Below are 26,206 nucleotides of genomic sequence, written 5' to 3'. Positions count from 1 at the left end.
AAAAAGTCAGCTACAGAAAACCCTATGGAACCCAGTTCTATCCTGACACACACAGTGTCACCACGAGTCGGAGTCAACTCGATGACTATTGGAAATTACATAGGAAGACGGTATGCTTGCATTGTTTTGCTGGGAGCAAGGATGGCTTAGATCGAGTTATTGATATTTTTTTCCCTGTCCCTTTGTGAACAATAGTGGCACGCTTTGCTCCACTAGCTGGGTGGATTATTTTCTTCCCTCTTTTATACAGATTACCTGATGGATCCAGAGGTCTGAGACACTCCCATCCTCTGCATGACAGCACCTCTGCTAAGCAGCAGGGCAGACAACGATTCCAGCAGAAGGTGTTGTTAAGTCACATGGCTGGAGAATAACGTTTAGGAATCTAGTGGAAGTGTATATTTTTTTATTTTCCTTCTATTTTTCTGTATATTCTAGGTGTTCTACAATCAACTTGTATCACTCTTTAACATTCAGACAAAATTAGAAATAATGAAAATCATTTTCTTAAAGATCACACTCTTAGCTATTAGCAACTGAGCTTAGCAACTGAGCTTCTTAACATAAATAATGATTATGACTGTTATCTGAGAGCTTATGATGTGGTAGATACTGTGGTGAACACCATTCATAGATTATCTTGCTAAACTTTATTACAACCCTACAATGGAAACACTATTTTCATGGATAAGGTACCTCAGGCACATGGAGATTAAGTCACTGGCCCAAGGTCACAAAGTTAGCTAGTGGGAGTGTCAGGGTTCAAATTCAGGCAATTTGCTTTTAGAGTCAGTCCCCATGTAACCCTTAAGCAACACAGCTACCTTTAGTCAAATAGCAACTTTCTCTTTATGGCTTCATTCTTAATTCTTTTTTTTTTTTTCTTACTGTGTATGATTGAAAAAAATTTTAATAGTCAGTGATATATGCCTGATGTAAAAAAATCACATAAAAACCCAGTGCCATTGAGTCAATTCCGACTCATAGCGACCCTATAGGACAGAGTAGAACTGCCCCATAGACTTCCTAAGGAGCGCCTGGCAGATTCGAACTTCCGACCCTTTGGTTAGCAGCCGTAGCACTTAACCACTACACCACCAGGGTTTCCAAAAATCACATAAGATAGGGTATTAGGCTCAACATGTCCCTGAAATTCCACATCCCCATGTCAGCCCCAATCTGTGTTCCCCAGTGGGGAACACTGTTAACACTGTGGTAAGTTTCCTTCCTTCCACACTTCTTACCATGCATTTACTTGATGTGTGTGTGTGTGTGCATATACATCTTAGGTATTTTCTGCAACTTGCTTTTTTCAGTTAACCATATACTATTGGGATTGTACATTATCACTTCATACAGCACACGCCCTTCCTTTCTAACCACTACACAGCAATGTCAGTTGGGAAGCCCGAACCATCTTTCATCCCTTCCTTAGTGATGGTCCCCATGCTGTTTTCAGTTTTTCTGTATTACAAAACATATGGTAGTACAATATTTAACATATATGTTTGTGTACCTGTAAGAATCCCTGTAGGATGGACTGCTTAAAGACAGAACAGTGCATCAAAATTTACAGATACATGTTTATATACATATAAATTTATAGACACATAAATTTAAGGAGATAATGTCACATGCCCTCAGGAAGAAGGGCTAACCAATTTCCTGTTACTAACAACTCTGAGACTATCCACTTCCCCCTTTCTAACACTTGATATACAATCCTTTTTAATTTGTATCAATGTGATGCAGAGTCTGCACCTGTAACTTGCAATGCTCTGGTTTCTAGCACAGTAGAGCATCTTTTCCATATTTATTAAACATCTGTATTCACTAAGTTGCTTGCTCATATCCTTTGTTTATTTTTCTTTTGTGAGTTTTTTTTTTATTGGTTTGTAGAATTCTTTATATACCATTAATACTAACCCTTTTGCAAAAATTTTCTCCTGCTTGTCTTCATGTTTGACTGTTGTTTGTTTTTAGCTTTGTTCAATATCTTTCATTGCATAAAAGATTTTAATCTGTATGGTGTCAAATTTGTGTCTTTTTGTTTAGATCTGTTGGAATTTTTTTTTTTTTTGTCTAGAAACTCAGTCTTTATTTCTCCAAATCTAGATGATGAGAGGAAAAAAGATTCTGAAGCCCGTGTTCCAAAACTACCCTCTATTGGTTACTTTTCTTCGATCAGATGGTGTTAAATGTTCTGTGGAGGGAAAAGGGTTTCGTAGTCAAACAATTTGAGGCAACGCTGGCTTAAGCAAAGATAAACCAGTGAAGGATTTTTAACTGCAGAACCACTCAGAATGTTAATACGGTGGATACATTATGATGCTCCTCCAGGCAATTACAGTACACAGTGCATTCCAACCTAGTCAGTCAATGTCATGGATTGAATTGTGCCCCTCCGAAATATCTGTCAACTTGGCTAGGCCACGATTCCCAGTATTGTAAGCTTGCCTACCATTTTGCCATCTGATGTGATTTCCCTGTGTGTTGTAAATCCTATCACAATGAAGTAATGAGATGGATTAGTGGCAGTTATACTGATGAGATCTACAAGATTAGATAGTACCTTAAGCCAATCTCTTTTGAGCTATAAAAGAGAGAAGGGAGCAGAGAGTCAGAGGGACCTCATACCACCAAAGAAGCAAAGCCGGGAGCAGAGCACGTCCTTTGTACCTGAGGTTCCTGTGCTAAGATGCTCCCAGACCAAGGGAAGACAGATGACAAGGACCTTCCTCCAGAGTCAACAGAGGAAAAGCCTTCCCCAGGAGCCAGCGCCCCAAATTTGGACTTCTAGCCTACTGGACTGTGAGAGAATAAACTTCTCTTTGTTAAAGCCACCCACTTAGTAGCACTAGATGACTAAGACAGTCAAGGACCATTTTTATCATGAAACACCAAACAGATCTAACAAAATCAGATGCCCGTAGGGTTGGGTGAGCAACTGGAAGGAGCGACATGGGAATGAGCAGAGGCCAGTCAGAAGTGATGGGGTGTGTGGAACCCACATCCTGTCTAAAGAGTACTGCCAGTTTACAACCTCTAAATTCTAGAGAGACATTATACGCTGACACACATATCCTGAAAAAGACTGACCCAAGCACTGGTAGTAACCTGTTTCTTCATTCACTCTTAGGCCAAAGAACATAGAGTTCTGGGTCCGCAGGGAGCTGGGCATGAACCCTAGCTCTCCCGCTAGTACTGCGTGAGCCTGGGCCCGTTTCTTCACCCCTGAGCCTCAGCATCTCTATGTGGGGCAAGGAGAATGAAGTGAAATAAAACATGACATGTTCCAATTATGATGCCCAGTATGCAGTAGTCCCTCAAAGGTATATTGGCCAAATGTTTCCTATGTCCTCTCTCAAGCACCAGCCCCATTCCAGGGTGCTTGGACAAAGTACGATTTGTATTTATTGTAATTAAAACCAAAGTGAGAGGATAAAAACAGAAACAAAGTCCTCAACCAGCCAAGATTTTAGTGTCTACAGCGGGCTGCTCGCTTACAAGAGCTGCCGATCATTCCAGGGCGTTGGAGTGATACTAGAGAATATTAGTCACCAGGAGTCTACCTAGAGCCTTACACAAACACTTCAGCTGTTAGTGAGGAAGAGGTGGACTGGGCAGCGAGACAGGCTGTCTCATAAGAAGCTAATCTTCCCACCTTCCCACCTGCAATCTGTCAATAAAGAACAGCAAACTGCGTAACTGACACCCTGAGGTGCGAAGGGTGTTATCAACTCAACAGCAGAGTATTAAACCTTCATCTTGCCCAGGCGCTCTCACAGAAGAGAGGCGTCTGCGGTTCTCTTCTCTTTTCCAACTTTCTGACTCACAAAGTTTACCAAGTCTGTTGTCACAGTCAGTAATGGCCACAGGGCTCCTGGCTTCCCCATGCATGGCCTTGACAAACCTGACTGGTGTGATACTGGGCAAGTTCATCAGTTGCTACAACCAAGCGCTCCCAGAAAACAGCGCAGCTCAAGCATCAGACCCATGGGAGGCCAACATTTTTTGCCTGTTTCTAAGGTCTGGAAACTAGAAACAGCTCGGTTTTCAAGACCTGGTAGCCTTCTGGGAACTGCTTTGTTTTGCTGTTGTAATTATTGTTACTGTCATTATTACTTCTATTACAGGTAACACAATATTCATTCCATAGTATTTATTTCTATACTACATATAATATTTTAAAAAAACACATCTATCTAATAAGATGACTACTAATCATAAAATTTTAAAATATTAACCATTACTGGAAATTTTGTATGTGCCCACATGAATGACCTCATTTAGTTCCTACAACTATTCTATGAAGAGTCCCTGGGTGGCACAAATGGTTAAACACTTGACTACTAGCAAAAGGTTAATTCTTCAAACCCACCCAGAGGCAACTCAGAAGACAGGCCTGTAGATATGCTTTTGAAAGGTCACAGTCTTGAAAACCCTATGGGGCAGTTCTACTCTGCACACATGGGGTTGTCATGAGTTGCAATCAACTTGACAGCAACCAACAGCAACAAAAATAACTACTATTCTATGAGTAGATATAAACCTGTTGCCGTTGAGACGATTCCAACTCACAGTGACCCTGTAGCACAGCATAGAACTGTCCCATATGGTTTCCAAGAAGCACCTGATGGATCTAAACTGCCAACCTTTTGGTTAGCAGCCATAGCTCTTAACCACTACACCACCAGGGTTTCCGTGAGTAGATACAGTCATCTCATTTACCAGTGAGGAAACTATGGCGCAGAGAGGTAAAACAACTCGCCAGAAACCACATAGCAAAAAAGTACCATAGCAAAGCTGTGAGCCTAACTATCCAAATGGCTCTTATCTAGTATGCTATACTACCTCCCATCATGCTTTGCAGAAGGCATTCCATCTTGGCAAGTGAGGAGGTTTTGATAGGAGAGAGAAGGTTGATTCAGTGGGGGAAGTAGACAAAGAGCCTTCCCTTCTGAGGATAGTTTCCAAAAAGAAAATACAGTTTTCCTATTGTCCCTTAAGTTAAGGATCCTCCTCACCACATATAAAGGGGACTCATCAGGAAAACGTTTGCCAGCTGTGTAATTTGTTCCTCATGTGGCATCAAGTGAATTTCTTCGATTAATCATCAACTGCCAAAGGGCAGGTACAGCCTTCCAGAAGAGAGTCAGACACAAACTAAGCAATAATGATCTCACTGGTAGTGAGAGAGGTCAACAGAGGATACTTGAGCTGATTACTATCCAGATGAACTTGACCACAAATGATAATCCTAAACTGCTAGCACACAGCAAATGCTACCAAAATGAAATAACAAAAACAAAAACCAAACAGGTGCACTCCTTCAAACTCAAAGGGGACTTGGCTCCTGGCTATTTCCAGGCAGTTGCTTACTCTTTCTCTCTCTCTCTTTCCCTACCCCTCTTTCTGTTAGCACCCAAGGCTCAGCAAGAGTAAGTAAAGCTTAGTGTTTCAAATGGCAGGCTGTAGAGAAAGATCGCCTGAGTTCAACTCCAGCAGCTCACTTTTACCAGTGTGATGTTGGGAAAGTTAACTCTCTGTGCCTCAGTTTCCCCATCAGTGGAAGGAAGGTAATAAAGTTACCTACCATAAGGGGTTGATCTGAAGATCAAATGATCAGTGTTAGCTCTCAGTATTACTACAACAACTTCACTGGGAAAAAATGTCCTCCTATCTGCCACTGCACTCACCATTCTCAAGTGTTACCCCTGAACAATGGGGTATATGGTTGAGAAGGGGGCAAAATAAAGAATCATGTAAAGGTTCGTGGAGAAACTCCAGCTCCTATTGTTAAATACTGTGTCTCATTTCCCCTACTCTAGGGTCCAGTAGACTGCCTCTAGGCCACTTCTTAAGTATGGACTACTTGAACATTCTACACCATTAACAATGAAAAAAGAGGAAAGAAAAGAGGCAACCTGAATCAGCTAGCCTTCATGACTATGGCCCCAACATCTGTCCATCTTCACTGTTGTTTATTAGTGTTTAGCTCTTTTTTCTTTTTTTTAAGTTTCTCATACAAAAATTTATATACGCATTGTCATGTGACCCTAGTTGCTCTCCCTATAATGTGACAGCACACTCCTCCTTTCTACCCTGTATTTCCCATGTCCATTCAGCCAGCTCCTGTCCCTTTCTGCATTCTCATCTCACGTCCAGACAGGAGCTGCCCATTTAGTCTCATGTGTCTACTTGAGCTAAGAAGCAAACTCCTTACAAGTATCATTTAATGTCTTACAGTCCAGTCTAATCTTTGTCTGAAGAGTTGGCTTTGGGAATGGTTTTAGTTTTGAGCTAACAGAGAGTCCGGGGGCCATGTCTTCCGGGATCCCTCCAGTCTCAGTCAGACCATTAAGTCTGGTCTTTTTACTAGAAATTGAGGTTGTCAGCCCACTTTTCTCCTACTCCATCAGGGACTCTCTGTTGTGTTTCCTATCAGGGTGGTCATTGGTGGTAGCCAGACACGATCTAGTTCTTCTGGTCTCAGGCTGATGGAATCTCTGGTTTATGTGGTCCTTTCTGTCTCTTGGGCTCATCTTTACCTTATGTCTTTGGTGTTCTTCATTCTCCTTTGCTCTAGGTAGGTTGGGACCAGTTGATGCATCTTAGATGGCCGCTTGCTAGCTTTTAAGACCCCAGACGCCACTCACCAAAGTGGGATGTAGAACATTTTCTTAATAAACTTTGTTGTGCCAATTGACCTAGATGTCTCCTGAAACCATGGTCGCCAGACCTCTGTCCCTGCTACTCTGTCCCCCGAAGTGTTTGGTTGTATTCAGGAAACAGCTTTAGGTTTAGTCCAGTTGTGATGACTTCCCCTGTATTGTGTGTTGTCCTTCCCTTCACCTAAGATAATTCTTGTCCACTATCTGGTTAGTGAATACCCTCTCACTCCCTCCCTACCCTGGTAACTATCAAAGAATGTTTTCTTCTGTGTTTACACCTTTTCTTGAGTTCTTATAATAGTGGTCCCATAAAATATTTGTCCTTTCGCAACTGACTAATTTCACTCAGCATAATGCCTTTCAGATTCACCATGTTATGAGATATTTCAGGGATTCATCATTGCTCTTTATCGTTGTGTAGTATTTCATTATATGAAAACACCATAAGTTGTGTATCCATTCATCTGTTAATGGGCACCTGGGTTGTTTCCATCTTTTTGCTATTCTGAAAAGTGTTGCAATGAATATGGACATGCAGATACCTATTTGTGTGAAGGCTCTTATTTCTCTAGGATATACTCCAAGAAGTGGGATTGCTGGATCCTATGGTACTTCTATGCCTAGCTTTTTAAGGAAGTGTCAAATCGATTTCAAAGTAGTTGTACCATTATACAGTCCCACCAGCAGTGTATAAATGTTCCAGTCTCTCCATAACCTCTCCAACATTTATTATTTTGTGTTTTTTTGGATTAATGTTTGCCTTGTTGGGATGAGATGGTATCTCATTGTAGTTTTGATTTGCATTTCTCTAATGGCTAATGATCATGAGCATTTCCTCATGTATCTGTTAGCCACCTGAATGCCTTCTTTGGTGAAGTGCCTGTTCATATCCTTTGCCCATTTTTTAGTTGGGTTATTTGTCTTTTTGTTATTGAGGTTTTGCAGTATCATGTAGATTTTAGAGATTAGATGCTGATTGGATTTGTCATTGCCAAAATTTTTTTCCCAGTCTGTAGGTTCTCTTTTTACTCTTTTGGTGAAGTCTTTGGATGAGCATAGGTATTTGATTTTCAGGAGGTCCCAGTTATCTAGTTTCTCTTCTGGTGTTTGTGCATTATTAGTAATGTTTTGTATTCTATTTATGCCATGTATTAAGGCTCCTAGCATTGTCCTTATTTTTCTTCCATGATCTTTATCATTTTAGGTTTTATATTTAGGTCTTTGATTCATTTTGAGTTAGTTTTTGTGCATGGTGTGAAGTATGGGTCTCGTTTCATTTTTTTGCAGATGGATATCCAGTTATGCCAGCACCATTTGTTAAAGAGACTGTCTTTTCCCCAATTAATGGATCTGGGCCTTTGTTGAATATTAGCTGCTCATAGGTGGATGAATTTACATCTGAATTCTCAATTCTATTCCATTGGTCCATGCAACTGTTGTTGTACCAGTACTAGGCTGTTTTGACTACTGTGGCAGCATAATAGGTTCTAAAATAAGGTAGTTGGAGGCCTCCCACTTTATTTTTCTTTTTCAGTAATGCTTTACTTATCTGGAGCCTCTTCCCTTTCCATATGAAGTTGGTGATTTTTCTCCACCTCATTAAAAAAATGTCATTGGAATTTGGATGGGGCTTGCATGGTATCTGTAGATGGCTTTAGGTAGAAAAGACATTTTCACAATGTTTAGTCTTCCTATTCATGAGCAAGGTATGTTTTTCCACTTATGTAGTTCTGTTTTGGTTACTTGCAGTAGTGTCTCGTAGTTTTCTTTGTATAGGTCTTCTATATCTCTAGTTAGATTTATTCCTAAGTATTTTATCTTCTTGAGGACTATTGTAAATGGTACTGATTTGGTGATTTCCTCTTCAACATTCTCTTTGTTGGTGTAGAGGAATCCAACTGACTTTTGTATGTTAATCTTGTATTCTATTACTTTGCTGAAATCTTTTATTATTTCCAGCACTTTTCTTGTGGATTCTTTGGGGCTTTCTATGTATGAGATCATATCATCTGCAAATAGAGATGCCAATTTGGAAACACTTTATTTCTTTTTCTTACCTTGTTGCCCTGGCTAGGACCTCCAGCACAATGCTGAATAAGAGTGGTGATAAAGGGCATCCTTGTCTGGTTCCCAATCTCAATGGGAATGTTTTCAGGCTCTCTCCATTTAGGATGCTGTTGGCTGTTGGCTTTGTATAAATGCCCTTTATTATGTTGAGGAATTTCCCGTTTATTACCATTTTGCTGAGAGTTTTTATCATGAATGGGTGTTGGACTTTGCAAATACCTTTTCTGCATCAATTGATAACATCATGTGGCTCTTGTCTTTTGTTTTATTTATGCGACGGATTACATTGATTGTTTTTCTAATGTTGAACCATCCCTGCATACCTGGTATGAATCCCACTTGGTCATCATGAATTATTTTTTTTGGTATGTTGTTGAATTCTATTGGCTCGAATTTTGTTGAGGATTTTTGCGTCCATGTTCATGAGGGATATTTGTCTGTAATTTTCTCTTTTTTGTGGTGTCTTTACCTGGCTTTGGTATCAGGGTTATGAGTTTGGGAATATTCCATCCTTTTCTATGCTCTTTAGTAGTAGTGGTGTTAACTCTTCTCTGAAAGTTTTGTAGAAGTCTCCAGTGAAGCCATCAGGGCCAGGGCTTTTATTTGTTGTTGGGAGTTTTTTAATGACCTTTTCAATCTCTTCTTTTGTTACAGGCTTATTTAGTTGTTCTACCTGAGCTTGTGTTAGTTTAGGTAGGTAGTGTGTTTCTAGAAATTTGTCCATTTCCTCTAGGTTTTCAAATTTGTTAGAGTATAATTTTTCGTAGTATTCTGTTATCATTCTTTTAATTTCAGTTGGGTATGTTGTGATATCATCTGTCTCATTTCTTATTTGGTTATTTGCTTCCTCTCTTGTTTTTCTTTAGTCAGTTTGGCCAGTGGTTTATCAATTTTGCTGATCTTTTCAAAGGCCCAGCTTTTGGTCTTGTTAATTCTTTCGATTGTTTTTCTATTCTCTACTTCATTTAATTCTGCTCTAATTTTTATTATTTGCTTTCTTCTGGTACCTGAGGGCTTCTTTTGCTGCTCTCTTTCTATTTATTCAAGTTGTAGGGTTTATGTTTTGATTTTTGCCCTTTCTTCTTTTTCGGTGTGTACATTTATTGATATAAATTGACCTCTGAGCACTGCTTTTGTTGTGTCCTAAAGGTTCTGGCAGGATGGGTTTTCATTCACATTTGATTCTGTGAATTTCTTCATTCTGTCCTTAATTTCTTCTGTAACCCAACAGTTTTTGAGTAAGGTGTTGTTCAGTTTCCATGTGTTTAGCAAATTTTTTTTCCTTGATTTTTCTGTTATTGATTTCTACTTTTATGGCTTTATGGTCAGAAAAGATGCTTTGTAGTATTTCTATGTTTTAGATTCTGTTAAGGTTTGCTTTATGACCTAAAACCAAAAAAAAAAAACCCAAATCCGTTGCCGTCAAGTTGATCCTGATTCATAGCAACCCTATAGGACAGAGAGTAGAATCATCCCACAGAGTTTCCAAGGAGCACCTGGTGGATTCGAACTGCCTACCTTTTGGTTAGCAGCTGTAGCTCTTAACCACTACTCTGCCAGGGTTTCCTTTATGCCCTAATATGTGGTCTATTCTGGAGAATGTTCTGTGTGCATTGGAAAAGAAAGTATACTTGACTGCCCTTGGGTGGAGTGTTCTGATTATGTCTATGAGGTCAAGTTGGTTGACTATAGCACTTAGATCTTCCATGACTTTATTGAGCTTCTTCCTGGATGTACTGTCCTTCCCCCAAAGTGGTGTGTTGAAGTCTTTTGCTACTATTGTGGAGCTATCTTTCTTTTCCATGCTGTTAGAGTTTGTTTTATGTATTTTGGAGCCCTGTCTTTGAGTGTGTTTTTTCACTGTGGTTATGCCTAGTGTATTAACCCTTTAATCATTATATAGTGGCCTTCCTTATCCTCTGTGGTGGATTTTACTTTAAAGCCTATTTTTTCAGAAATTAACATTGCTATTACTCCTGCTCTTTTTTGATTGTTGTTTGCTTGATATATTTTTTCTGTCCCTTGAGTTTTAGTTTGTTTGTGTCTGTAAAGTGTGTCTCTTGTAGGCAGCATAGAGACGGATCATGTTTTTTTATCCACTCTGCCACTGTCTCTTTATTGGTGTATTTAGTCCATTGACATTCAGCGTAATTATGGATAGCTTTTTTTTTTTTATGAGTTTAGTCTGATGTCTTTTTTTGGGTGTGTTGTTGACAGTTACTTTGTTCCACTTAATTTTCTGCGCTGCGTCGTTTTGTCTTTATGTGTTTTCTTTTTCATTGTTGTTGATTCTGTATTTTCTGAGTCTGTATGTTTTCCTTTTTTTTTTTTTTTGATGTGTAGGACTGTTAGTTTCCTTAATATTTACCCCTATTTTTCTAAGTTTAAACCAATCTTTTTTTTTTTACTATCACCTTGACTTCCTCTCCATATGAAAGACTTATGATTACATTTTTTAGTCCCTTTTTTTTGTTTCAATGTTGTCATCTTTACATAATGACATCTCTTTTTCCCTATTTTAAGCACTTTAGCTCTAATTTATTTTTGTGACTTCTCTATCTGGGCTGATATCTGGTTGCTCTGTTCTGTGTTCTAATCTTGGGTTGTTATATGATGTTATTGATTTTCTAAACGGAAGACTCCCTTTAGTATTTCTTGTAATTTTGGTTTGGTTTTTGCAAATTCTCTAAACTTCCATTTATCTAGAAATGTCCTAATTTTGCCATTATATTTGAGAGACTGTTTTGCTGGATATACAATTCTTGGCTGGCAATTTTTCTCCTTCAAGGCTTTATATATGTCATCCCATTGCCTTCTTGCCTGCATGGTTTCTGCTGAGTAGTCCGAGCTTAGTCTTATTGACCCTCCTTGGTAGATGACTTTTTGTTTATCCCTAGCCACTCTTAAAATTCTCTCTTTATTTTTGGTTTTGGCAAATTTGATTATAATGTGTCTTCGTGACTTTCTTTTGGAATCTACCTTGTGTGGGGTTCGATGAGCATCTTAGATAGATATCTTCTCATCTTTCATGATATCAAGGAATTTTTCTGCCAACAAATCTTCAACAATTTTCTCTGTATTTTCTGGTACTCTGATCACTCATAGGTTTTTCCTCTTGATAGAGTCCCACATAATTCTTAGGGTTTCTTCATTTTTAATTCTTTTATCTGATTTTTCCTGAAATAATTTGGTGTCAAGTGCTTTTTCTTCAGTCTTACTAATGGTGACTTCCATTGCCTCAATTCTGTTCCTATGACTTTATATTGAGTTGTCTAATTCTGAAATTTTATTGTTAATCTTCTGGATTTCTGTTTGCTGTCTCTCTATAGATTCTTGCAGGCTGTTAAATTTGTCATTATGCTCTTCTATAATCTTCTTAAGTTCCTCTGTTGCTTCATCTGTGTGTTCCTTGGCTTGTTCTGCGTTTTGCCAGATCTCCTTACTGATCTCTTGAAGAGTTTTGTATATTAATCTTTTGTATTCTACCTTCAGTAATTCTAGGAAATTCCCTTCATCCAGAAGATTTCTTGATTCTTTGCTTTGGGAGCTTGCTGAAGCCATCATGGTCTGCTCCTTTATGTGATTTGATATTGACTGTTTTCTCTGAGCCATCAATAAGTTATTATATTTATTTCATGCTTGTTTACTGTGTCCTAGCTTCTTGTTTTGTTTTGACAGGACCAAATAGGCTGCTCATGTGAGCTATTTTGATTATTGGTGCCACTGAAGCTCTAACATCCTGTCACCAGCTGGTTAGATCTCTTAGTAGGTATATAAGCCCAGGAATCCATTTTCTTTTCTTGTATGGATTCAGCTCAGTTGTCCAGGTTGTCAGTCACCAAGTGTGCACGCTCTCACCTACAGTCCTAGCTGAGCAGGGGTGATTGGTGTAGTCACAGGTATCTGGCTGCAGTAGGGGATCACACACAGAGCAAGACAGGGAGCTGACAGCCACGCCTGAGTGTCTGGGAGGAAAGTATGTCCTTGTTCCCTAGAGTATGTAGGTGAGTGGGTTGGGCAGAAGACTATGGGCACCCAGTGCTGTTGGCTGTAAGGACTGGAAGGCACCACTGCTTCTTGGACCCTTGTCGTGGGTAGCTAGGTGGTGTGGGTGGAACCACCAGTCCTGAGGCCTCTGATGTGGGTAGGTGAGTACTGTGCTTAATGGACAGAGCGGTGTGAAATGTCACAAACCTGCCACTCCACCATATAGCTGATACAGTGAAGTTAGGCTTCAGATATATACCCTGTTATATTGTCCTAATGAGGGTCTATGCTGTTGAAATGGGCCCACACAGGTCTATGCAGGGATGAAAGGCATTCAAAGTCCTTGGGCCCTTTATGCCTATGCCTAGGCGAAGAAGCTGTGCCTGTCCTGAGTTCCTGGCTTATTGTTTAGCTCTTAACCTCCTAACATTTGGCCAGGAGGCCTGGATTTTTAATAAAACTATACTATTGTTTGCAGTGTTTAGGAAATCAAACTCTGGACTCACACAGCCTGGACTGAAATCCCAGTTCTGCCACATTTCAGCTGTGGTTAAGTTAATTAACTTCTGTAAGCCTTCATTTCCTCATCTGTAAAGTAAAATAAGAAAAGTATTTGCCTGGTAGGGCTGTTATAAAGAAATGAGCTAACAATAAATGTAAAGTTTTTAGCTCAGTGCTTACCCCACTGCCATCAAGTCAATTCTGACTCATAGCAGCCCTATAGGACAGAGCAGAACTGCCTCACAGAGTTTCCAAGGCTGTAAACCTTTATGGAAGCAGGTTGCCACATCCTTCTTTATTAAGCAGCTGGTGGGTATGAACTGCTGACCATTTGGTTAGCAGCCTAGCATTTTAACGACTATGCCACCTGGGCTCAGTGCTTGATACATAAAACCCAGTGCTGTCAAGTTGATTCTGACTCATAGCAACCCTATAGGACAGAGTAGAGCTGCCCCATAGAGTTTCCGAGGAGCGCCTGGCGGATTCAAACTGCCGACCCTTTGATTAGCAGCCGTAGCACTTAACCATTATGCCACCAGGGTTTCCACTTGATACATAGTAAATGCTAAAAACAAAACAACAACAAAAAAGCTCAAAATAAAAATGGTAGTCAATACTTGTTCTTTCATTCATTCGGCCAATAGGTTTTTTTTTTTTTTAACTTTTTGTTGTTGTTGGGAAAAAAGTATATATATGTGTGTGTATAAAACAAAATATTTGCCAATTCAATGTTTTTCAAATGTACAATTTAGTGACACCAATTACATTAATCATGTTGTGCAACCATCACCAAAAATCACTGCCAAATTTTCCATCACCATAAACAGAAACTCAATGCTTCCTAAACAATGGCTCCCCTGTTCCCCCTCTCTCCTGTCCCTGGTAACCACTAATAAACTTTAGCCAACAGATCTTTGAGCTCCTGCTACTGCAGGCAGCCACTGCCCTATGCATTAAGAATATAAAAGGTGGAGCCCCTTGCCCTCTTGGACACTCCAGTGGGTTCATTAGCATGGGTGGCATTCATAATGGCCAACACAGCATGTCATCCAATAAAAGCTATCCATTGAATGCCACTATATTTGCATCATCAAATTGATGCATTACAAAGAATCACAGACCTAAAGGAACTTGGTCAGATGGGTCTAAGGTTACCACGTGCCATTTACTCACACTTGAGGTACATCCAATTCACAATTATCTGGTGTTAACCTTCTCAGCTTGCCACAGGGGTCTTCAAGCATGTAGCCAAATATTAAAAATACACAGAAACTCCTGGCCTAACACTTTCTTTGTGGCATAAAGAAGAACATTGACCTTGGAGTCAAGACACCTGACTGTGTTCAAACTCTAGCTCAAACAATATGAATCAGTATAATGTGGGATGAGTTACTTACTTTATGACCCTCCTGTGGACACTGAAGAGAGTAAATCCTTGCAGATTTGTGGCAAGATGAAAGGCACTGCATGTAAAGAGCTCAGGTTTATCCCTGGCACATGGTAGGTACTCAGTATATGGAAGGTGATTATATTGCTAATTCTGCCATCTTTGAGCTGGCTTTAAACTCTTCACGGTTTCACGTGAGCTGCTGTTCATGCCAACTCTGAATAATAAGGAAAACTAGAGAGAAATTGATGAAAGTTTCTAAATGAGCCCTTGGAATAAAAAAAAATCACTTGCTTGTGGTCCCAGAACACACATTGGACAAAGGTGAGATTTGAACCAGTTCTTCTCTACTCCAAACTAAAGCAGGCATGCATGAGGGTTTCTGCCATAAACTGCTACTCAGCTAGAAGCATAAAGTTTGCACCAAGAATTGTCAATCACTGGCATTCATGCTCTGTGTTCCTTTCCAAATCTGTGGCAGACATCACTAATAGATTACGGCATCTTTCCCATGCAGATTCAGAAATCAGTACTCAAGTCACCTTGCACTGTTTGACCTGAGTTGGTACACTAGGTGAAACTTTACCACCTTTTTTTTTTTTTTCATACAGTTAATTCTTAAAATATGTATCTGTGCTTCTTGATCTAGGTGAAGTGCTACTACTCGACCTATGTGACAAGGTTAGGAACAACAATATCCCCTTCCGGATCTGGTGTAAGTAAAATATCAAAGGTTCTTTTTTATAATGATGGAAAAGAGGGACCAGTATAAATGAATAAAGATTACTTAAACTAAACTGTGTAACAGGCTCTATATACATTACATACATTACTTTATTTAATTCAATCAATAACCCTGTTATTACCTATTATGGTTCCCTTTTTATAGAAGGATGAACTGAGGCCTGGAAAACTGAAACAATCTGCCCAAGGCCACAAGCCCAAATGTTGACACCCAATTTCCTACCCTAGTCTTTCTGTCTTAAAAGCCATAGATCTTTCTCCTGTATCCACTGTCACAGTCTGTAGAAGATTCCTGTGTGGGGGTTTGCTAACATCACATGACCTTAATCCCTCTCCCCTTACCAGCCCCGTCCTCACACACCTTAAGACAGCATTAAATTCCCTTCAAAGGGTACTGCTCTCCATTTGAACAGGACTTCATATTCTTCTTTGATAACTTTTCAACACCATAGAAATAGGTGAAAGCATCATTGGTTTATGTAAATCCCTGAAGCTAAATTTAGCCCTTAGAGCAAATTAAAAAAGAGAGGAAGCCCCTTTCCTCTGCTCTGAGGTGGAGATCTCTGAGGAGAAAATAATCTTAATCTGGATCACATCACAGGAAAAAGGAGGCACTTCTACCACAGCTGTCCAGACAATAACAACCTGGATAAAAAGATTTATGCCAAATCCATAATAATCATATTCATTCTCTCCATTTGCATCGCATTTTATAATGTGCTCTTTTGGAAACAACATTTATTTGATCCTCACCCAAACACTGAAGTTTTGTAGATGAGGAAACTGAGAAACTGACAAGTTACATAACCAGCTTAAGGTCATTCAGGTGATAAAGAACATTCTAGAAAACCTAGGTCCCATCAGTACCCTAAGAGCTCCCTGGCTCGTCTTTCTGTCCCTGCTTCCTTTCTTTCTCTACCTTCTTTCTCCCTTCATCCCTTCATTCCTGACCTCAATTACACATAAGTAAGTCATCACAGGAAACAGATGCTGAAATTAGGAAGAGTAGCTCTATCAGAAATTATTCTTTCCACCTCTCAAGGCCACGGGGTCTCTCTCCATGGCGCCTCTGCCTCCTTCAGGGCACCCGCTCTTTTCTCCTGGCACCAACTGGCTTCCTCTTTTGTTCATCATTTCTGCTCCCTCACACTCCAGCTTGCTTGGAGCCTATCCTGGACCTGACTCGACCCTATAGCCTCTCTCATGGCAACTGGCCATCCTCCACTTGTCATTAAATATCCTAACAGTACCTAGCATCTCACCGGGTGCTAAGCTGAATCCAATATAATTCAGATGAGTGACAAGCTCGCCTCCATGTCTTCATACCATCTCCTGCTCCTGTTACTCATGCTGCTATGAAATGATGAGGGTTTTAGGAGGAGGGGGAAGATTTTTTAAAAGCCAGAAAGACGGAAGGGAAGGTGAATACCATAAGACTGCAGCCCCAACTAATCCTGGAAAAGACATCCATATCCCCAGCTTAGCAGCTGCACAGTGTAAGTGCTACATGAGCAGTATAACGTAGTGGTTGAGAGCATGGCCTTTAGAGACAGGCAGGAACAGATTGAAATCCCACCCCTTCCTCTTACTAGTAATGGAGTCTTGAGGAACCTATAAAAACCTTGAGCTTTAGTTACCTCATGTATAATATAGAGCTCTCAACACCTATCCCTTAGAGCCCTAGAATTGTTCATTCATTCATTCATTCATACATTCATTCAGCAGATATTTATGGAACATACTATGTATTAGGACTATTCTAGGTGCTGAGGATACAGTGATAAACAAGACAAAGTCCCCCTCTACACACACACACACACACGCACACACACGACACAGGGGTTCCCATTATTTGTTAAAGGAAGCCCTTAGTAGAGTGGTTCCCAAACTTTGCTGAACATTAGACTCACCTAGGGAGTTTTTTAAAATCCTGATGCCCAGGCCATACCCCATACCAATTAAATTAGAATGTCTGGTAGTAGTGGTGGAGCCCTGGTGGCACAATGGTTAAGAGTTCCATTGCTACCAGAAGGTCAGCAGTTCGAATCCACTAGTCACTCCTTGGAAACCATATGGGCCAGCACTACTCTGTCCCATAGGGTCACTATGAGTTGGAACCGACTCAACGGCAACTGTTTTTTTTTTTTTTGGTGGTGGTAACCAGGCATCAGAGTTTATTAAAGATCACCAAAGAGATTCGAATGGGCAGCAAAGTTTGGGACCCACTGCATCAACTGCAAAAACTCCCTCTGTGCCACCCCTACCTCCATGCTAACTGAACTCTAAAAAAACATTGTCATTCAGTAGATTTAGACTCATAGCAACTCCAAGTGTTACAGAGTAGAACTGCTCCATAAAGTTTTCTTGGCTGTAATCTTTAACAAAGCAGACCACCAGACCTTTCTTTCATGGTGCTGTTTGCACCACCTAGGGACCTTAGCTGAACACTAGTACTTCACTAATTCTCACCAAAGGCTGGGCAATCCCAGGCATAATCACAGATACTTAAATTAGCCACTAAAAGGATAAAGTTGAGATATATATATATATATATATATATATATATATATATATATATATATATATAAAGAAGCAATCGGCATTAACTCATTGATTTAGATAAATGTGTTAGGGTTTTTTTTATGAACAGCACCATCAGCCAGCCCCTTTGAACACTTTAAATTCCATTAAAGTTATGAATTCTCCCTAAACAGCCTCTTCATTCAGCCTCTCTGCCACTAAACTTTCTCATACATAGGGCCAGGGCTTCAAATAGGTTCGTCCAAGTTCAAATTCTGGTTGAGAATTTGCATTTCTAACAAATTCCCAAGGGATGCTAATGCTGCTGGTTATAACAGGATGAATTCTGAGAACCACTAGCAGAGCAGTGATTCTCAAAATTTATTATACAGAAGAATCACCTGCGTATATTGTTAAACTATAGATTCTGATTCAGTATATCTGGAGTGGAACCAGCTTGAAGCCCTGCATGGGGCTAGGCCTGAAGGTTTCTGCAAGATCTACGTAACTTCCAGAGTAGTATTCTGAAACACTAAATTAGAGGCCCTGTTCTTTCCAGAGTACCTCTTGTTCATGGAGGAGGCTCTAATCCTAAAAAGGGACCTGAGTTTATGGTATTGAGGATGAAAAAAGAGGACAAAGAGAGCCTCATTTTAAGAGCCTGCCATCTTAACTAGTCTCACCATTAGAAGTGGATCAGGTTCAACCTATTTCCCTCCAGATAATAAAAACTTTGGAGTTATTTTAAATGCAGGCACTGCTACCTTCACAGGAAACAATAAATATGTTTTCTCTTGCCCTGACGAGCCCTTGGCCTTCCTGATCATTAAACCACCTGGCCAGCCCAGGCCTTCAATTAATTCAGGGCTGCGTATGGAAGTCAAAGTAGACATTATCTCAACATGCTGTTATTTAGTGGATGACCAAGGTAAAAAAAAAAAACTGATTTTTTTTTTTCTTTCAGTGTAAACCAACCTGCAAAAGAATGGTGGTTTTATATTGACTTTTCATCAGGTTGTTGATGGATTCAAAGAGCCGCCTCATGGATTCTTCAAACTCCATCTGTTCTTTGCCTTCGTAAAGCCTGAAAGAAGACACATCTGGGTTATTACCCAAGCCAGCAGGCAAAACCTTTGAAAGTGTATGCCAGCCTCAACCTTCATTTAAAATTGAAAAGAAATGGGATGTGAGATGAGGACTTTGGGGGAAGGGAGTTGATTGGGTAGTCATTGCATGCATAATTCACTCAAGGGAAAAATCTTCTGTCCACCCTACTGAACAGAAACCCCGCCACCAACACCACATAATACATTCACCCCTCGCCTGTCTTTTTTTTTTTTTTTTCACTCTGAGGAACCTCAAAGCAATGAAACTTGTCTGAGCTGAGGCAACATTAATAATTTCATCCTTCTGCAAGAATCAGAGGGGAGATTGTGGTCATTAGATTTTCAAAGTAACTTGGAAACATCAAGGAGAACTATTTCCAAATACTCTGCCCCTTACATGGAGCCATTGTGGGGCCTGTCAGATGAATGCTGGTCTGTGTGTTCTAGGTCAGGGTCGCTGCCTTCCCCATCTCTTAGTCTCTCATTTCAGGAACGTATGCATTCGCTAATTTAAACCTTTTGTTCCTTTGATTATAAAGGCCCTATGTTGTAACTGTAAAACATTGAAACATAACAGAAATACGTAACTTGTAAAGGGAGACTTCTCATTAATGCTACCCAGGGGATTAGCTATTGTTAACATTTTGATGTAGATCATTGGTATGTTGGAGTCCATTGTTGTAACCACTGTGTATTTTGAATGGCTTCCAACTGGGTTTTCCAACCCAGGGACCTCATCTTGCGGCAATATATTGTATAATGTTCTATTGTGATCCATAGAGTTTTCATTGGCTAATTGTCAGAACTGGATGGCCAGCCCTCTCTGCCTAGTCTGTCTTAGCCTGGAAACTCCACTGAAACCTGTCCACCATGGATGACACTGCTGGTATTTGAAATACCAGTGGCATAGCTTCCAGCATCATAGCCACATGCAAGCCACCAGAGTACAACAAACTGACAGACAGGTGGTAGAGATATACATATATATGTTTATATATATATATATATATAATTTATTATAAAAACCATCTCCTGACATAAAATTAGTCTCTAGACCCCTGAGTCTTATCAGCCTCTTTACCCTGTTTTATGAGTGTAGTTCAGTCCAAGGCTTCTCCAAACAAGCCTTTATCGCCAACCGTGAAATATCCACAGCCTAATCTGTGGCATCCAGTGTGAAATACACAGAAGAGCGTTCCTGTCTCCAGCTCAGATAAAGAAAGTGTCTCTTGTCACAGCCCAACAGAGTCAAAAACTACTCAGCAGGCCTGGGCTTTGGTAAAGGTGCTTTCCTCAGATAAAGCTCTGACACACTTAACAGGTCTGTTTGCTCCATCAACCCCAGAGCAGGCCAGTCAATCACAGCCCACCTCAGCACCGCCTCAACTAAATCCTTCTTTTCTTTTCTCTTCACTTCTACTCCTCTTCTCTTCACTTCTGCTTCTCTGTAAAATCCGTCTTTTCTTTTCTCTTCACTTCTACTCCTCTTCTCTTCACTTCTACCTCTCTGTCTCTGAGTGTGTGACTCTATCTCTCCCCTCTGAGCATTAGTCTCTCTCTTTCTCCCTGTGGGTCTCTGTATCTCTATCTCTGCTGTTGTTTCTCTCTGTGTGTCCCTTTATCTTTGACTCTCCCCGCTCCACCCCGCACTATGCGTATCTTTTCTTTCTCTGACTCCATCTCTTTCTCTTAGTCATGCCCAGTCTGTCTCTTTCCTTTTCCTAACTAATCCCCACCCCTCGAAGCCCTCCTGAAGTAAGGAGCTTAAGGGGAAGAAGCCAGTGCTGAACACTCCAGTCCATTACAGGGACCCAACTGCTGCTGACTTCCTGGGCATCTAGTTCCAGGTCACAGAGCCAAGGCTCTGGGGAGAGGCCAGGAGTCTTTAGCCTCAGATTCTTTAATTCTTTCTCTCCCTCTCCTCTCTCCTTCTCTCTCTCTCTCTCTCTGTTACTCTCTTGTTCTCTCTGTGTCACTTTCTGGCTATCTCTCTGTCTCTCCTTCCTTCCCTCTATCCCTCCCTCCTCTGCAACATTCACTCAACCTTCTTGTCGTGCTGCCACGGGGACATTTGCCATACAGTATGCATCTGAGAGTCAGTCAGTTCACAGTTCAAATCTCCACTCTGCCTTATAAATAACTACCTCCAACTCTGGATACCTTATTAACAGAGCAAATATTACAGAGCTTTGCTTTGCCCAGGTTCTGTTTCTGTATACACATTAAATCAATTACTCCTCATAATCATACCACGAGGCAGGCCCTATCACTATCCTTATTCTATAGATTGATGAAGTTTAAGCCACTTGCCCAAGGATATCACACAGGTAAGTGATAGAGCCAGAATACGAACCCTGGCACCTGGCTCCTAAGCCCATGCCCTCAATCAGCTTGTACACACTTTGCTCTGGGTTTTACTGCCTCTCTTCATTTCTGCAAGCCTCCATTTCTCATTGGCAAAATGTGAGCAATAACAGTACTGTGTCAAAGGACTGTGAGGAGACCAACTCACATGTGAAGTACTCAGCCTAGTGCTTGGCCCTCAGTAAATGTTTGCTGTTGTCTCTGCTGTTGTTAATGGTAGGAGAATCATTACTGGTCTCATTCCCACTTCACAGATAAAGAAGTAGAAAACTTTCCAGAGGCTGAAGCTTGTGCAAATGCCTTCAAAGTGGAAAAGACGGTACCAGCATATAGCATGGCTGATGTGGCAGGGTAGAAGGGAGGATCCTGATTCAATGTGGTGGTGGTTGGTTTCACCATGAGATGGCGCTGTTAGTGTTCCTTCATGGCCCCAACCCTTCACTGTAGCTAATAGATGGTCTATCCCCCAAGCCTTTTACCTTGAAATTATTCTTTCCACTATTTACAACTGCCTAGAAATGTGCAATAAACTATATCACAATCACTGTTACTGGTCTATAGTATTAGAGCTCATCCACCCTGTCTCCCACCCACATTCAACACCCAGACTTGGCTGCCATGGTGGATCTGTCTGTAGTTACAACCATATGAACTCTCTCTGTAAGGCAGACTCATTTCTGTGCGTGTGATGGGGTTGGGGGTGGGGATTGTTCTGACCAAGTCTTCTTCTTGGGAACCACCTACGCCACCATCAGGATGACCTCCAGCAACGTTTTTCTGCTGGTTGACCCTGTCCGCCCACTCCTTCACTCCCAAAGCTGAATGGTCCTGTGGTAGTTCTTTCTCTGGAATTTCTCATTTTGAAATGAGAAACAGACAAATGGACTTTGTGGGGAATTATCTTAAAGGCAGTACTTTGGCAAGAATGTTCATGAACTCTGCTGAAGAGATTCCTGAGTTGCCCTGGGTCCCAACCTCCTGAGGCCTGGTTATTTAACTCTTCTTTGGATTCTATGAGCTGCATCAACATCCTTACAATTAACTCTCTGGTTATGCTTAGACTAGCTGTGGTCAGTTTCCTCAAAGCCTGCTTCTAGTCAGAAATTCTTAGAGTGGAATGGTCTTATTCCTGAAGCTCTCAAGGTTCTAAACGAAGAGATATTAGGAAGCCCAGAGAGCATTTAGTCCATGCCTCTCATTGTACAGATGATAAAACTGAGGTCCAGAGTGGGGAAGTGACGTGGCTTCACTGTCATCTATCAAATGTTATTTGACTGAGATGAGAAAGCAAAGGGACTCTTAGGCTATAAATACCAATCCAAGGCTTTCTAATCAACTTTCAACTTTACACTAAACTGAATTTAATTTTTACCAGCATGAGAGATGTGATTTGCTCTAGGTCACAGACTGTACCAGTGGTATATCTCAAACCAGAACTGAACATTCATTTTCTTCGTGCTCTGAGATTATAACAGGGGAGGGCAGATGAGGCAACTCCCATGAGGCCAAGATCAGGAGGTTCTCCCTCAGTGGGATCCAATCTGCCCCTGTAATTCATGTCATAAGTCAAGTGCCAGTCCCTGGAAGAGCCTCCTTAACACCACGCTCTAGTCCTGGGATGGAAATATATTCTGCACTTGCCAAAGGTTTATAAAGGATAAAAAAAATTATAGCGGTAAAGTGGTCTGCATTTTAGAATGACAATATTCTATTGTTTTTCTTGGTTTTGTTTTATTTTTTTAAGACTTTTTAATTAGTGTTTTTTTCTTGAGAGTTTTTTAGGCAAAATTTGATCATCTTATAGACCAACTGGGTGGCACAAATGGTTAAGCACTCGACTACTAGTCGAAAGGCTGGCGGTTCAAACCCACTCAGACGCATCTCAGAAGACAGGCCTGGAGATCTGCTTCCAAAATGTCACAGCCTTGAAAAGCACATGTAGCAGTTCTATTGTGCACACATGGGGCTGCCACGAGTTGGAATCAACTCGATGGCAACCCACAACAATATCAATCGTGTGTGTGTGTGTGTGTGTGTGTCCCCAACCCTTTACTATAGCTAATAGATGGTCCATCCTCCAAGCCTTTTGCCTTGAAATCCATTACTCTTTTCACTACTTACAGCTGTCAGGAAATGTGTAATAAAATATATCACAATCACTGTTACTGGTCTATAGTATTGAATCTGTCCACTCTGTCTCCCATACACATTTAACACCCAGACTTGGCTACCAAGGTGTGTGTATGCACATATATATAGTTGTCATTTTTAGGTGCCATCAAGTTGGTTCCAACTCATAGCGACCTTACGTACAACAGAACGAACACTGCCTGGTCCTGCATCATCCTCACATGTATATATGCATGTACGAGGAGTTGCTGCTCTTGTTTCTTTTTAAGCTGAAAGTTTTCCTTGGTTTGAATTGAAAGAGGAGTTGGAGGACATGACTACAGTTGGGAAGAAGAAATGAAAGAAAACACTATTTAGTGTAAAGGGCTTTGTTATCTAGTGAGACACGTCCACATACTGGCTCTGTAGCTTCAGACAAATTACTTCTCTTCTCTGAATTATACTTTCCTTATTGGTAGCATAGAAATATAATATACACTCAAAGAATCTTTTTGAGGTGGAAAAAAATGAGATAATGCATTTGGAGCGCTCAATACAGTAGCTGGCACAGAAGTGTTAATTAAATATCAACTGTTCTTCCTGTTGTTATTGATTCCTAAGCACAAAAGCAATCATACTGGCAAACTCTCCAGCCTGAGTATAAATAAATAAAAGGAATATTTCTAGTAAGTAAAGACTAAGGAAAAAATATATATATATATATATATATATATGGAAGAAATAACCTGATGGCAATGGGACCATTAAGCATTGTTGGGCTTCCCCTGAGCAACATGAAAAGAAAAGAAAAATAACGCCTCATCTGTCTGGGAGGCTTTAAATGTGGCCTTGAAGTCAAGGGCATGGCAGATGCAGTTTCAAGGTCCTTTTGTAGCAGTTGGTCTCTGCTATAGCTTCAGGAAGGAAACATTTTTTTCTGGCTTCAGAACGCCTAGAAGATGCTTCAGGAACTAGCTGATTGTGCCAGGGAACAATTATTGAAGGGCCCTGAGGCCCTGACCACAAGGAGAACTGGAACAACCTGTGAGGCACTGTGCTGGGGCATGCAAGTCCAGCCGCTGCAAGTACTCAGCTCCCAGGGCTTGGATAAATATAGCAACGTTCAGCTTGCATGTGATTCATTAAGGAGACACTGTGCACAGCTGAGCACTCAGTAAATGCAAATGGAGCCCCATATGGTGTGTACAATGCTTTGCACCACCTCTACCATGCAGGTACATAAAGCCTCAGCCTAAAACTGAGACACCAGCCTCAGGCCAGAGGCCCAAGGGAGCAGAATCCAACCCAAGCACCCTCGGGCTAAGGGAAGCGAGTGGGAAGATCCAATTTGAATCCAGAGGTGGAGGGGCTCCTGGTGTCACCCCCCCATCTCATTTTCTTTTCTATACCTTGGTCCCTTCTAGCTCCTCTAAGCTGCATTCACAGGCTACCCCTGATTCCTTCCCTGCTTCTTTGAGGCCATACATAAGTTTAGGTAAGATTGCCCGTGTCCCAAATCCCGTTCGGCCACTTATTAGTTGGGTGACCTTGGCTAAGTTACTTGGTCTCTTCAAGGCTCAGTTTTCTCATTAGTAAAATGGTACTAGCCCCATTAAAAATTCTAAAATCAAATAATGCATGTAAAGCAACTAGCAGAAGCCCTGGTAGTGCAGCAGTTAAAGTGCTTGCCTGGTAACTAACACGCTGTCATAGCAACTGAGGTTTTCCTATCATAATACTTCATTCGTTATTATTATCACTCACTTTCCAGTCTTCTCTACCAGAGTAAAAGCTCCATGCAGACAAAGATCAAAACTAACTTTGTCATAATATCCCTATCTCTAGCAATAGGCCTGGAACATCGAAAGTGATTTATAGACAAATGCATGAATTATTGAATGAATGAACTTTGGCACTCAACATGTGGCTCTATACAAATGTCTTTTAACTCCGGAACTCATCTCTGTTAGCTAATTCTAAAGGCTCCCAAACCAGAAATCAAGGATGGTAGTTAATAGTCATTATCATCTATGCAGACTTTATTATTATCACCTTTACCAATAAGCCTACTAATAACAAACAGACAAAAATCCAAACCTGTTGCCGTCGAGTCTATTCCGATCATGGTGACCCTGTGTGTTACAGAGTAGGAATGCTCTATAGGGTTTTATTGGCTATAATCTTTATAGAAGTAGATTGCCAGGTCTTTCTTCTGTAGCACCACCGGGTGGGTGTGAACTACCAATCTTTAGTAGTCCACTGTAAAGCATTTACATCACTCAAGGGCCTTACAAATAATAAGCTACTATTTATTAAGCATTTGCTATGCACCAGGCACTAAGTGTTTTGCAAATATATGTTCAGTCGATCCACACAGCAACCCTGTGATATGAGTATCACCACCATTAAGTGAATAAGGAAATGGAGACAGCTAGATTGCCTAATTCGCTCAACGTCATCGAACCGGTAAAACAGCAGTGCCCGAATTTGAGCCCAAGATTGCCTGCCTCCAAATTTCACCCTTTTTTTAACCACTAGGCAATTCTGCCTCCAGGACAGAGAGAAAAATAATGGCCAGTTGCCAGGTGCTGGAGCAAGTTGGCAGATAGGGAAGCATCATTTGCCCAGGAGATGATGTTATGGGGCTGCTGTAGGGAAGCTAGATGGCTAGCTTTAACCTTTTTCTGTTCAAGCTCTAAATCCAAAGTGACTGGTATTTCTACCTCTGAACCCAATAATTCTCCCGG

The 26,206-nt window shown here is 40.8% G+C and overlaps 1 protein-coding gene across 1 annotated transcript in view; it reads right to left on the bottom strand.

Annotated features, from left to right (window-relative positions):
* Positions 1 to 26,206, bottom strand: part of DOCK2 (dedicator of cytokinesis 2) — a 543,298-nt gene that overhangs the window by 392,546 nt on the left and 124,546 nt on the right. Inside the window, exon 23 of the mRNA XM_049874293.1 lies at positions 18,856 to 18,964. Within this exon, the coding sequence (XP_049730250.1) occupies positions 18,856 to 18,964 (109 nt within the window). The remainder of the gene's footprint in view (positions 1 to 18,855; positions 18,965 to 26,206) is intronic.

Source organism: Elephas maximus, chromosome 2, assembly GCF_024166365.1.
Source record: "Elephas maximus indicus isolate mEleMax1 chromosome 2, mEleMax1 primary haplotype, whole genome shotgun sequence".
Classification (NCBI taxonomy): Eukaryota; Metazoa; Chordata; class Mammalia; order Proboscidea; family Elephantidae; genus Elephas; species Elephas maximus.
Note: the sequence above shows the minus strand (reverse complement) of the source record. Positions and strands in the feature narration are given on the sequence as shown.